Source organism: Polypterus senegalus, chromosome 12 (assembly GCF_016835505.1).
Source record: "Polypterus senegalus isolate Bchr_013 chromosome 12, ASM1683550v1, whole genome shotgun sequence".
NCBI classification, from domain to species: domain Eukaryota; kingdom Metazoa; phylum Chordata; class Cladistia; order Polypteriformes; family Polypteridae; genus Polypterus; species Polypterus senegalus.
The window spans coordinates 94,598,678-94,613,431 of record NC_053165.1 but is presented as its reverse complement, the minus strand read 5'-3'; the positions used below and the strand labels follow the sequence as shown (position 1 = coordinate 94,613,431).

At 40.5% G+C, this 14,754-nt stretch overlaps 1 protein-coding gene across 2 annotated transcripts in view; it reads left to right on the top strand.

The window, feature by feature from the left end:
* The window catches only part of LOC120541392 (aminopeptidase N-like), a 137,702-nt gene extending 124,921 nt beyond the window's left edge, over window positions 1–12,781 (top strand). For both annotated transcript variants that reach the window (XM_039772968.1, XM_039772969.1), the window contains 8 exons: window positions 1,345–1,400; window positions 3,028–3,175; window positions 6,066–6,157; window positions 6,268–6,378; window positions 6,505–6,672; window positions 7,545–7,685; window positions 8,119–8,200; window positions 11,464–12,781. In XM_039772968.1, coding sequence (XP_039628902.1) covers window positions 1,345–1,400; window positions 3,028–3,175; window positions 6,066–6,157; window positions 6,268–6,378; window positions 6,505–6,672; window positions 7,545–7,685; window positions 8,119–8,200; window positions 11,464–11,619 — 954 coding nt within the window. In that variant the 3' untranslated portion in view covers window positions 11,620–12,781. The remainder of the gene's footprint in view (window positions 1–1,344; window positions 1,401–3,027; window positions 3,176–6,065; window positions 6,158–6,267; window positions 6,379–6,504; window positions 6,673–7,544; window positions 7,686–8,118; window positions 8,201–11,463) is intronic.
* Window positions 12,782–14,754: the final 1,973 nt, after the last annotated feature.

The following is a 14,754-nucleotide window of genomic DNA, read 5'->3' as shown; positions in this document are numbered from 1 at the left end:
TTTGGTAAAGCCTGTCATTGCTCTTCTGTTTCAACGTGTTGCATAGTTTTACTTATTTAATAAATCTGATGATTTGGAGCTGATAATAAGGAATTTAATTGGAAGACCAGATGGGGCCTCATGTATAAACGGTGCGTACGCACAGAAATGTTGCGTAAGAACTTTTCCACGTTCAAATCGCGATGTATAAAACCTACACTTGGCGTAAAGCCACGCACTTTTCCACGGTACCTCATGCCTTGTCGTACGCAAGTTCTCCTCTCGGTTTTGCAGACTGGCGGCACCCAGCGGCATCCTGTGTGGTTACACCTTATTTTTCTGACGCGGCTTTATAAATACACCGAAACTAACCGCATATTGTTTATTAGTGTAATGCATCTGATTGTAATTAACTTGTAACAATATAATGGTCCACAGAATGGTCAAACCTGGCCTAATAAGCTTTCATATGACACTCAGACAGTGGGCTTACAACTCTTCTTTTCACGGCAACTTTGATATGTGACTTCTTTTTTATTTCCGGCACTGTGCGATTTTGTGAATGTGAGCTTTCAAGTTTCTCCAACACGCTATGTCACTCGATCAACTTCCTTTTGTTGATTATACCACGGTTTATTTGAACAAATAGTATGTTTTTCCTTTGCCTCCACTTGCTATTCGCTGAAATTCTTATATTTCCCCCCATGCTTTTGCCATTGTCTTTTCACAGAAGGCTGTGCTTAAGGGCGATTTATATTGACTTGCATATTCAAAGAGGCGTAATTCTGGGAGGAGTTGGGGCGTTACATAATGCGCGTGCACGAGCGTTAGTTTTCACGCTGATCGGGATTTATGTAGCAGAAGTACGCACAGATTCCTGCATCTGGATTTTTTTGTGCGTAAGCACATTTCGGCTTTTGTGCTCACGCCATGTTATAGTGCGAGTTCTACGCACGGCGTTATACATGAGGCCCCAGATGAATGTGGATTTGATTCTCCTTTGAAGCAGAGCCTTTACTCTATTTCTGTAATTATACTTTAGTGTAAAAACTGAAGTCCTGCATGGGAGAAATTTAAAAGGTGATTAAATTGGTGCTCTTGCATTGTCTGTTTTTTATTATGAGCCTTTTAGTTTCATATTTTGTAAGCTTTCTGTAAGGCATGCTTAAGAGTTGGGCATGGAAACGGAGTCTGTTCTAGGCTCACAAGGCAATAAAGAAACATATATAGCTGTTGCCTCTTTGGTCTGGATGGCGTTGCCTGCAGTAAGTGTGGCCATCATTGTCAAAATCAACTAGTTAGCCAGCAGCAGCAATGTTTCATAATTATTCTCTTGGATTTGAGCCATTCTTTTTTCCTTTTCAGGTCATCCCAGTTATAAACAGAGCCCAGATCATCGATGATGCATTTAATCTAGCAAGGTAAATGTGTTTAGATTGAAGGGTGGGGAGAGACAATACACTTTTTCAAAATGAAATCAAATGCTGTTTATTCGGCCAGACTATTGTAGTAGGAAACAGATTTAATGAGACCTTAGGATTAATGCTAAGGGGTGTTGGTTTAGACCCTTCCCGTTAGTTGCATTGTGATCCACAGTGAGTTACTTCAGCTGCCTGTGCACTGGCTCTAAAAGGCTGAGCATATACATTACACAATGTTCTTCATACTTTGATCAAACTTGTTGGCAGAACATCTCTGCTTCTCTGTGAAAATGTAACGCATCAATGATAAAACCATCAGTGCCCAATCCACGGAGGTAAACAAGAGATTAACGTCTTATCAGCGCGGGAGACTGAAGATGGGTGTTCCTGTTTATCAACATTTTCAGAAAGCAATAGGATTCTATCTTCCCTCATAAGAAAAAAACTAAATTTGCCTTCAGTCAGTCGATCGCGTCCCAAGTTCCGCATACCAGACACCCACACTCGCACTCACACGTACACAGAGAGGTATGACGCTGGAATTTTTTTTACTATGTTCAAGGAAAAGTAAAACATGTGGAAATTGAAAGTTGATATTTCGACAGCAGTATGACCCTTTCTATAGTACTTTGCTTAAAAATATACATAAATAAAGGCATCGTATCTCCATAACGGTAAAACCTCCATCTTAGGAAGGTCCTATAAAAAAATCAAAATGTCCTACTCTTACTCACACCAGCTTTCTGTGAAACACTTTTCTTGCTGCACTTCAGCCAGGATCAGGCAGTCTAGTTAGAATATTTCCGATTTTTGAAATAGACCTTGTGACAGATAGGGGGCAGTATCGCTCCCTTGAACCCCTATCCAAGACTCCAGACACCAGATAAAAGTCCAATAGTTGACTTTATTAAATCGCCACAGTGCACAAAGCACCCTCTCCTCCACTATACTCATATAAATCACAATACTCAATCACAATAATACAATCCTCCAACTCCCAGACGCGTTGCCCTCCTACTACCCAGCTCAGCTCGCCGTCTGGGAGCTCCCACAATCCTTTTAAATTCCCTGACCCGGAAGTGTTCCCAGTCCCCAGTCCATGTGATCTTGTATCACTTCCGGGTCAGGTAAAAGTCCTTTTCTTCACCCCGGAAGCACGTCATTCCCCTTGTCCATGTGACTTGGACGTACTTCAGGGGTGTAGGGTAAATAACCGTTGTTCCCCCCTGCAGCGTCTCCTAGTGGCCCCCATGGCATCCAGCAGGACTGCGTATTAAAACTGCAATGTCCATGATGCCCTGCTGGTCTTCGGGGAACCTCCATACTGCAGGGAGGGCTCCACCTGGCGGCTTGGGGGTATTGGCCGGGATAAACGGCCGGCCATATACCACAACCTTAAAAACCAGCTGACTGGAGTCGAGTTTTATTACTCAGTAGGTCACATGACATGCTCTACTGTAGATGGAGACGTTCTCACCTCAGAACGATGGGAGTGTAAAGCTCCAGGTGCCACAGCAGATCTGTACTCCTCAGATCCAAACTCATGATAGATGTTATGCTTTTACAGTATGTTGTCTGCTTTCTTTTAGTGTAGTCCATTTGACATTTCCTTTTTGTTTATTTCTAGAGCAAATTATATTCAATCTACAGATGCCTTGGACATGACAAAATATCTCAGAAATGAAGTCGAATTTATGCCTTGGGAATCAGCCATAGACAACCTCGGCTACTACATTCTCATGTTTGATCGGACGGAAGTGAATGGGCCCATGCAGGTAGGGCATCAATGGCAGTAAGTGCACACCATTCCTCTCATCCCTGTGGTTCTATAACTAGAGAATGGTTATGCTCAACAACTTTAATTTTTAATCTTTAACATGCTAATTGACAGCTCAAACCTTTTTCTAATTGCTCTTTTCTCCATCTGTTTTATACCCAGTAAAGATAATGCCATGTGACATTAGCTCTCCAGATCACTGTGTTTCCTTATTCATGTCCTCCCTGTACCACTTTTCACTGAACTCCCATTACACATCACCAGATTAAAGGCAAAGGGGAGTCACTGATAATAAGAGATTAGACCAGGCTAACCCAAAGAGACTTCTTCAGCTGCACCGAATACAGAAATGTCCTTTAGTAGTAGCTTATTCCTTTCTCTCTAATTTCGTGCTTTCCCACTCTCTTATGGGATGATTCCTGGATACACATGATGAACTTAGAAATGTTCTGCTTGTGCAAATGCCTAAGGTCAGTTGCTGCAACACCTCTATGGAGGTAAGAAGCAACCAAGTGTGAGACAGCTACCAAGCATGCAAAAACAGCACTACTCCTGCTGTCAATACTACCCACAACCCTCCAGGTCTACAGAAACGTCTGCTGCATGAGCAGGCTGATGGTTTCTTCTTACGCATTTTAGAGGAGTCTGAAAAAATATGTGTAATGGAGTCAACACAGTATCATGGGAACCTCAGCACTGAGTAACGATTCCTTCGCAATAAGATTCACATTCTGACAAATGGTTCAGGACCATGGGCACTCGCACCAGAAGATTCAGAGACAGATTCTATTCACAAGCCATAAAGTTGCTCAATCATGAAGATTCAAATATCTAAAAATGCAAATATATATATATATATATATATGTAATATGTGCATGCTATGTATTGTATACTTTTTATATCTTTTATTGTATTGTATTTTGGTCAACTGTTCTGAGGAGTCACTCAAGTCTGAATTTCATTGTACTAAGTACACATGATAGCAGACTTGACTTAAAACGTTCTCTTTCACTGGACTTTTTAAAGTTATCTTCAGCATTTATGACATTCCATGGGCTGCTTAAGGTTCCTTCTTGCAGTCCAAATGATGTCCCTATAAATCAGAAACAGATGCACACACCTCGGATGTATAAGATTTAATATGATGAATGACTGAGAGTCACGGCAACTCATCATTTAGTAGCTAACAACACACAGAGTTGGGCGAGATTTCTACTGCCATTGCTGTTTGGTGGAGTTTGTTGGATGGTGTTCAAATGCCCTATGCTAAAGGTATGCAGGTTAGGTGAGCTGGCGGCCATCAGCTGGCCCTATGTGGGTGTGTGTGAAAATATACACTTTGATGGATGGAAATCCAGTGTTTGTTGGAGATAGTTCTGGCCCTCTGTGACCCTTAACTGGAAAACTCGTGTTCATAAAATGGATTGATGAATGATAAGGAACCTGAGGCAACTTAATCAGGCTGGAAATCTCTTCACTGTAGAGATGCCACGCTTTCTGATAGGAACTTTGCCACTTTGATCCATAAAGAGCTTGCATTCAGAATTATGATCATAATTACTAGACATGGTTGAATTATTTTTAAAGACTAGTGGGCTTTACTCCATACTCGCTTCACTCGCCAACCACCGGGCGGGTTCTACGCGCTAGCCTCTTTGCGGTTCTTTTGCTAGCGTATGGAGATGCGGTTGTACAATTTAAACAGCTTTTTATTTTCATGGGAATTGTTACATATACATAATAGAACTATTTTACATTACAGCGAGTAATTAACTGTAATAATTTGAAAGTAAAATATGTTTCATGTTGTGTTAGAGTTATTCATTGTGTAATACGAATTCGTTCTGCTTGGCTTTGAAATTAACATGCAAATACTTTTTAAACTTACACTTTTACTGTAAAACTTCTAATAACTTTTTTATTTAATATTTGTCAATATTGTGTTGAATTTTGATTCTGTGTTTGGACTTTCATCGTGATAATGCCACGTATAACTGCCCGTGATTGAATTTCGTTTCTTTCCGTCTATTAAATAAAGCAACTTTTTCGAATGTTTGTCTCTGTGATTTGTTAATTGTCTTTGCAGAAGCTATTCTAACTGGAAACTGTTACCTTTTTAATACGAATGGCATATCAAGATCTCCTTTGTCGTGTAATGTTATCCGCAGAAGATGTACTACATTACCTTTCTTGGGTACATCCTTCTTTCTACAGTAATTTGCGTGTTGTAAGACCAGACGTTGTTCACGGTTGTATATCTTCGTCAGGATATTGTAAGTTGATGTTTTCATCTTCCGCACAATTACCACCAACTATTTCAGCATAGTCTATCGATACGCATTTAACTAATCTGCCGTGTAACCGATTGACATTTTTGGCATTAATTCATTTGACTTCATTGTTTCTCGGTGCCAGGATTGCCCGTGTACTCATTTTTTTATATTTATACCCCTTCATGATGAAATTCTTTAATAAGATTTGGACATAATACATCTTCTTCAATTAAAAACTTAAAGTGAGGAAAACTTTAAAATGTATAAGAAGGCAGAAACTGTCTTTCAAAAGCATTCACTTGAATGAGAGGTGAGATTACCGTGTGCATGATTGAAAATGGTTGAGGGGAGGGCCAAAGTCTCACGGGACTTGAAAAAATCTTCCAAAAAAGTCTTGTCTCATCGCAGGATTTTTTTGATATAATAGAGAGATGCTCTGACTAGGCTGTGGAACCTTTGGTAAAAATGAGTACTACTGTAGGACAAGAAAACGAGTGCATAAATAAATAATAACCATGCCAAAAAAAAGGTAGTCACCGGGATCAGCACATAAATGGCAAGGCTTTCTTAATACAATTGAATAATTTCTGAAATATTTTTTTTATATCTTTTAGGCTTACCTTAGGAATCAAGTTACTCCTCTCTATCGTTATTTTAAAAATATCACTAAAGACTGGAAGGAAGTGCCCACTGGCCTCACTGAGCAGTAAGTCATTTGTTAAATTGTGCTCAGTGATACCCAAAAGTGATGCAGATTGTCATCTCTGTACAGAAATCTGTGCACCTCTACTGACCTGTGCCTACTTCTCTTTGAAGGTATAACCAAATCAACGCCATTAGTATTGCCTGCAGCAATGGCTTGACTGAATGCAGAGACCTGGCCGTAGACCTCTACCAGCAATGGATGAACGATTCTAACAATAACCCGTGAGTGGAATTGCTTTACTATTCACCTGCCACTAAAATCAATTTCTCATTTTAGTTCAGGGAGAAGTTTAGTTTTACTTAGGGAGAAGTAACGGTGAGTGGGGTCTGCATTTTTGTGTTAAACAGAATTCATCCAAACCTGAGAACGACCATCTACTGCAACGCCATAGCTGCTGGTAGGGAACAAGAATGGGATTTTGGCTGGGAGATGTTCAAGAACGCATCCATCGCTACTGAAGCAGACAAACTACGCTCAGCTCTCGCCTGTACAAAACAGCCCTGGCTTTTAAACAGGTCAGTCATAGCTTTCAGACTAATTTGCACAAAGCAGGTATTGCTGGGAAAAATAAAAAATTGAGATTAACATTTTCAGTGTCTCTGGTGGGTAACTGTAAACAACGTGGTGCAATTATGAACTGGGAATGTTGCTTGCTTTTGCTTTCAAAGGCAGAGTGATACATTGTAATCCTGTCTGTCGGTTTAATTTTTAAGGTCTTGGAAAAGAAAGTCTTGTTCACATTTTGAAAAATTAATAATAAGAAGAAAAGGTAGTAAAACATATATTAAAACTTAACTGAAAATTTTCAGAAGAAACTAGGGTATGTCTCCCTCCATCTCTGTGTAGCACATTCGGAATAGGAAACTATTGATGGCAACTTTTAGCCTTCCCTTCTGTTTTCAAATCACCCTTATCAACTATGAGCCCCAATAATTTTGCCCTTAATTTTGGATTATGTAGGTTTAGTAAATGGATGGATTACTGTGTGTAATCTTATTTATTAAGCAAACAGAAACCTTCTGAACGTTTCTTAAGCAGACATCTGGTCCAAACATGTGCAAATTAAAATATCAAGCTGTTACTTCATCCAGCAGCAATTCTGGATTTTTATAGCTCAATTAAGAGTTATGGCGGCAGTGGCACGTCTTATTTCAATTATCAATCTCTCTAATTCACACAATGTGGGCAAAATCAGAAAACGGACACAGAATTTTGATCTCCTGTATTACTGGTTGTCTTCTCAACACTTTTTATTTTTGTCATTCCTTCTTATGACATGCCATGCACTGTCTGTTCTTCATACAGTAAATTCCTCTCGCAGAACTGTACAGTAGATTCAGATTTTTAAAGAACATGAAGATGTAACTGAATTTCAAATCTCTTGCAGGTATCTTGAATATTCCCTCAAGCCGGATAAAATCCGCAAGCAGGATGCCACCTCCACCATTGTTTATATTGCTAATAATGTGGTGGGCCAGCCACTAGCCTGGGATTTTGTACGAGCTAACTGGGCGAAGATATATGAACAGTACGTAAAAATCTGCCTTCTCCTTTTGCATGACTCTTACAGGCATAAATAACAGTCAAATGATGCAATGTGCTAAGAAATCAGAGCTCATTTTCAGTTTTTCGTACCTTGCGTCTTTAGTCAGCTGATGTAGCAATGGTTATCCTTACCCTCAAGTCAGTGGCTAATGTTATTTTATCGGTTCTTAAGTTTCCTAAAGCCCAAAATGAACTTGATGTCTTACAATAGTTGTAGCATTTTCTGCTCCGTTTTCACGTTGTCGTTAATTATGAGAAACTTGTGTTCATCACTTTGATACTTTAAAGCAACTCATTCTGGGAGAGAATCTGTTCCTGTCACACACGTACACGCCATGGTATTTGTGAGCACTGACACATTCTCACCGCCCACTAAACTTTCCTTCTGAGTGCTTTCTGCTCTTCTCATTTCACAGGTATGGTGGAGGCTCCTTCTCCTTTTCAAACCTCATCGACGGGGTGACAAAGAGATTTTCAACTACATTTGAGCTCCAACAGGTATGTGCCATTAGAAATGACTTCCTTCTTATTGTATGTAGTACTAGGGTGTTGTACTGTGTTAGCCATTATGAATGTAGAGAAAAACCAAGCTAAATGACACCTTTAATTGGCTAACTGAAAAGGTTACAATATGCAAGCTTTCGAGGCAACTCAGGCCCCTTCTTCAGGTGAGATAAAATGACTATTGATCACATCTCGCCAGAAGAAGGGGCCTGAGTTGCCTCGAAAGCTTGCAAATTGTAATCTTTTCAGTTAGCCAATTATAGGTGTCATTTTGCTTAGCTTTTCTCTTCTTATTGTATTCAATTTGAAACTCTACTGAGGAGCAAATGGCTAGTGCTGGTACCTCACAGCTGCAGAGCTGCGGATTGGAATCCTTACAAGCCTAACTGGTGATTTTCCACTTGCTCCATGGATTTACTCCAGTGTTCCTACTGCACAGGTTAGGTTACTTGATGGCTCAAACACTGGGTGTGTGAATATGACTTACAGTGGTCTAGCTCCTCACCCAGTGCCCTGATCTCTCTGCCGCACACAAATACATAAGTGGATTACAAATAGGTGACAGGTGCTCATGACAGCAGGAACACAAACTATCAAACAAATCTTCTCACTATATATAAAATCCTAAGACTAAAAGTGCAACGCTTTTATGTCATGTTTTTTGTCAGGCTTTAAATCAGGCTTATTTTAAAGCCTACATATATATGTTTGGTATCATTCTTTTCAGGATTTATCAAACTTTAATGCGATGTTTTCAGATTTTCTTTTTAAATTATAAATTAAAAAAATATCAAGAACTCACTTCCCGCGAGATGAGAATTTATGCCAAGAGATCTAACCATGCCCAGGGCCGGAAATAAAAGACAAAGAGTAGGACAGCTTCTGTACAGGCTTTTAAATGTTCGAAGTCCCGCACGAAATGCAGATCACGTGGCACGGCAGCAGCAGCAAGCCAGCAACTGATCGAGCAAAGTGGAGGTAAACAAAAAACTATATTTGTTCCCCATTGTATCACCGTTTAAGAGGTGGTTTCGGAGGAGCGCAAAGTGGCTGGCGTGTAGTGCAGGCCAGGGGGGTTGGTGAGCGAAGTGAGCAGGGGGTAAGTCCCCTAGTAATCAATAAGGGCAACGGGTATGACCGCACACTGTGTTAATCTCGAACTGGATGTGGATGGCTTCCTTCCAGCTCTGTCTCTGCCTATTTCTTTTCTTTCTCTGTATGTTTTTCCCCTGCTTTTCATCTCACTGTAACCTTTCTGTCAACGAGCCATTCCCCAAGGTTACCTTCGAAGTCCAGATATGAGGCTCTAGCAATGAGAGGTCATTGAAATGCACCATAACCTGTGAGACATGCCACAAGCTACATATAATGTCAGAGTTTCCCTTCAAAATGCCATGAATGCCAGGCTAGTGATCCCTGGAACCAACACACACACTGATCCCACTCTGCTTCGTAAAGTGACCTGTACATGTTCTTGAGGATTGTTGAGCCATTTGGCCTTTATAATACCCTGCTGGAAATGGTGGTTCACTTGTTGGCAGTTGGGCTCTTGAGGACAGCAATGTCATTGAGTTCCCAAGAACAGAACTGAATAGCCTTAACACTCTGCTCTATACCAGGCATCTTCATACTGCTTGCAATGTGCTAGTAAGGCTGGCACCTACATTGTGCCCGGTACTGTTGATACTGGCTGAGGCCCCCAAGGGTATTTATAAAATTAACAAATTCTTGAAATGAAGATGTTGCTTATTTTTATTGGAAGAAAAACAAATTAATGGAAACTGTTCCACATAAAATGTTTGAAAATCAGAGGACATTTTGATCCATTAAAATGGCATTAGTAAATTATAAATATACTGTATAATTACCAGTAATGACACACTGCACTATAACGTGCAGTGAATACACTTGACTTGAGCATTCCTAGTTTTCCTACTATTCCTCTCTACGTTTAGCATTCGTTTGCTCAGAGGTTGATGCGCTTGCTGCTTCCTGAGCAGCTCTTCTTTTCTCCACCCTAACAGCCTGCTTCTTCTCTTCTTTCGTCAGCATCTTTTCGCTTTAAAACTGATTAAGTTGGTGTTTGTGTTGCAATTATTTACTAGGTTTTTCTTAATTTTTCACTTAAGCTGGCACTTAAGTCTTTAATCTGCCTCAAGAATGATTTAAGATATGAAGAGGTAGGGGACGTGACGACGAAGGTAGTAGGGATGAGAACAGTGCCCGTATGCATGCTCCATACTGCGAGAATTGATTCTACAATAACATAAAATAAAAATAAAAAGAGGAATAACCTTGGAGGTCAATCAACACCCTGAAAGTGGATAATAGACGTCACGTAGTTTATGTGTACCAAATTTCAGGTCAATGGTTCAAATGATTTGCGAGCTACAGGTGATTTAAAATCCTGGACAGACAAATGGACAGCCACGGTAGCGTATTATATAAGAAGGATTTTTGTGCCATCTAATCAACATTGGCATTAGATGTATGTTCTAAAAGGTCACTTTCAAACCAAAGTTGCCATATCCTGGTTTTTGTTTCACATTTTTTGCACCACATTAAAGTTTAGAAATCAGAGAAGGACATTTTGATCCATTAAACTGGCATTAGTACATTATAAATATATAATTATTATTTTAAAAAGGATTTTTGTGCCATCTAATCAACATTGGCATCAGATGTATATTCTAAAAGGGCACTTTCAAACCAAAGTTGCCATATACTGGTTTTTGTTTCACATTTTCTGCACCACATTAAAGTTTAGAAATCAGAGAAGGACATTTTGATCCATTAAACTGGCATTAGTACATTATAAATATATAATTATTATTTTAAAAAGGATTTTTGTGCCATCTAATCAACATTGGCATTAGATGTATGTTCTAAAAGGTCACTTTCAAACCAAAGTTGCCATATCCTGGTTTTTGTTTCACATTTTTTTGCACCACATTTAAAGTTTAGAAATCAAAGAAGGACATTTTGATCCATTAAACTGGCATTAGTACATTATAAATATATAATTATTATTTTAAAAAGGATTTGTGTGCCATCTAATCAACATTGGCATCAGATGTATATTCTAAAAGGGCACTTTCAAACCAAAGTTGCCATATCTGAGTTCTTGTTCTGTCCCAACTCTCTCCACATCCTCGTGTTCACAGACTGCTCGGCTCTGATTGCGTCCGTATGCCGTATGTCACGGTTTCACGATGTCATCTCTCAAGTCCTCTCATGTCTTTTTTGTATGTCAACAGCTGGAGCAGTTCTGGAAGGATAACCAACACATTGGCTTCGGTTCTGGTGAGAGAGCTTTGCAGCAGGCTTTGGAGAGGACGACCGCCAACATCCAGTGGGTGAACGCTAACAAGGAGAAAGTGTTGAAATGGTTTAGAGATAATACGCCTCAATAGGACTGAAATACATGGAGTCACCTGGCCACCCTTTTGTGCAGCACTTCAAGTAAAGAAGGCAGGACAGAGCTATGAGCTAAGCTGTGCTGGTATGTGGACGAGATACTTGACAGTAAAAGAAAACCCAAATCCAATGGCTCGGCTAACAGCCCTGCTCCCATCATTCTATCTAACTAGACATTTTTCCACTAGCAATGCAAACTGGACAAGTGCCTTTGGGGAAGCAGTAAGGAAAGCATCTGTGATTTTTGACTTTTATTTCCAACAATAGCGGAAAGAATTGGACGGGCCCAATATTGTGTAACTGTCCAATAAGCTCCCCCATAATGTTCCTGCTTATCCACTCACTCTGTTCACTGTGTCTCAAAAGGCCGCAGCTGCTGGATAAAGAAGAGAAGACAACAATGCACTATGTGGCTCAATGTAGACTTTTTATTGTATGTACATACTTAAAATGAAGATCCTATACAGCAAATATGATTACAAATGATTTATATATAGAGTATGAATGGATATATCTATAAGAAAGAAGTTTATATTTTAAAGCTTTCTCGACAAAAAGATAACCTCGTATGTTTGTTGATGTGGAGTGCTTATCAACTTGTATAATTTTTTATTATTTTCTATCTACTTTTGCACTGAGCCGTCCTCTCATGTGGAAGGTGAACTGAACATGTTTGGGTCTAATGAAGTGCCTTCTTATGTTACTTTGGATATCGATTAGGGAGAGCAGCTTCTGAAGACGTCTTTCTTCAGACTAGCGATATTCATTGAGTACAAGCGTGGCACCATCCTCCTTAGGAAATCATTGACAATACTGGAATCCTTCTACACTTTATACACTGATTTGATGGCTATCAGGAATATGCAATCCATTACAGTCTTGATTGATTCTTTTAGCAAAAGCAGTGATCTGTCCTTCTGCTAATTCTACTGGTCAAAGTCTCAGGGAGTTGGAGATATCCACTTTGAACCATGGGTACAAATATAAATAATGTGAAATATTAGATGTGCAACCAGCTTACGTCAACATTGTACATGCCAGATCCCTGCAATGATCGCTTTATTACAGTGTAAGACGGCAGTTCTGGGTGGCACAGTGGCGCACAGTTTGGGGACCCGGATTCACTTCCCGGGTCCTCCCTTCGTGGAGTTTGCATGTTCTCCCCGTGTCTGCGTGGGTTTTCTCCCACAGTCTAAAGACATGTAGGTTAAGTGCATTGCCGATTCTAAATTGTCCCCAGTGTGTGCTTGGTGTATGTGTGTGTGTGTCCTGCAGCGGGGTGGTACCCTGCCCGGGGTTTGTTCCCTGCCTTGCGCCCTGTGTTGGCTGGGATTGGTACCAGCAGACTCCTGTGACCCTGTAGTTAGGATATAGCGGGTTGAATAATGGATGGATGGAAGAAGCCAGTTCTGACACTGGACATTCAAGCAAATCATTTCTGACTGACTGACACAGAATAATGAATTTCTTACATTAGGTATCAAGTGTAGGCAACTCAAGGAGACTTTTCTTCATGCGACAATTTAGTATTAAAACAAAACAAGAAGCCTTTGGCTGTTATATAAATGCAATCAGTTCAGAACAGTTAAAACGTAAGCTTAGAGAGAATCCCAATTTGGACGTTATGGCACACTTTAATTATCTTTCTAGTGATCGAACATCAATAAAGTAAGGCAGCAGACACTGATGAGCCACCGTATGTTTCATTGCAGCCATCTCGATTCTTCTGGAGTGTGAACTGTCTGGTAGGACTGAATGTGTCAATCTGTAAAAGAAATCTGACTGACTGACTGGTACCAAATAATCAAGCAGGAGTTCAGGTCATTCAGAGGTTATGCTTTCATTTTCAGGGGCCACTTCTCATACTCTTTTTTGGATGATTCCCCTATGTGGTTTTGTATTTTAAGCTGCATCGTTGAACGAATAAAAAAAGAAAGGTGAAATGAACATTTTCGACTGATTTGATGGTGTAGAAGTTTATGATTCAGTGTGTATTTTTAATGTTGCCCCGTGTAGCGTGTCTTGCCCGGTTGGCACGTCTCCACGCTGAGAAGACTGGAGAGCAAGTGTGGACCGAGTGTTACCTCCCTCGGGACGCTAGATGGCAACCCCCCCCCCTGGGTTGCAGCGGTGCCTCGGCCTCCTGCAGGGCTGCATGGGAGTTGGAGTCTGGTGCAGCCCTGTTGGGATCCACAGGCACTGCCAGGGGGTGCTGCAGCAGGAACCCTTATGGGCACCTGGAAGTTCTGCCAGAAATGAGTAAACAAGCACCTGGGGCATTATAAAAGGAGCCAGCAGCCATTACTCGGGGAGCCAGAATCGGGAGGAGGAGCGACGAAGCTTGACCCGAGGAGTGAAGGTGGAGAAAGATAAAGTATTGTAAGCTGTGCTTATGCTGGGACTGTGTTGGGACTGTGTTATACTTGTCGGGAATGGGGAAGGTGTTTCCTACAAGGGAAAAAAGGAAAAATAAAACCTGTGTGAACTTGTGTCCCATGCGTGTCTGAGTCAGGGTCAGCTGGCAGTGCCAGCTTGGTATTCTTACACCCGGATGAGGCAACGTTCATGGCTAAGATGACCTTCAGAATCTCTGGACCTCACCTAAGACTCTCACAGCCTTGGATTACTTTGAGTCCTGGAGAGTTCCAGTTTTGATTGACAACTTCTTTACAGAGAGACTCACATTAGTGCAAAAAAACATTAAAGGATGAAGCAAAATGGTCATTTTTATAGTTTTCACTACTCATGTTAGTATTTTGTTGAACCACCTTCAGCATCTATAACGGTCAGTGATCATTTCCAGTAAGTCTCTTCATACATACAGTAATGGAAGAGCAATATATGCTCAAGCCATGTTTTATGATCTGCTTTCAAATTTCATTTCTTTTGCTTTATTGTTCTTCTTTTAGAATTGAAAATTGTGATTTTTTTTCTGTTCAGAGTACTGTTATCCATGGAATTCATTGCTGTTATTAGTTTTCTGGATGTCTCCTGCTCAAAAGGTCCTAAAAATGTTTGACATCTCCCTGCAAACACTATTTTGCTTCTCACGGATGCCCCCAGCTTGTGCTGTCCTGTTGTTGCTGTGGTGCTGCTGTAGGTGACGCCATCGAGCTGCTCTTGCCACCAGT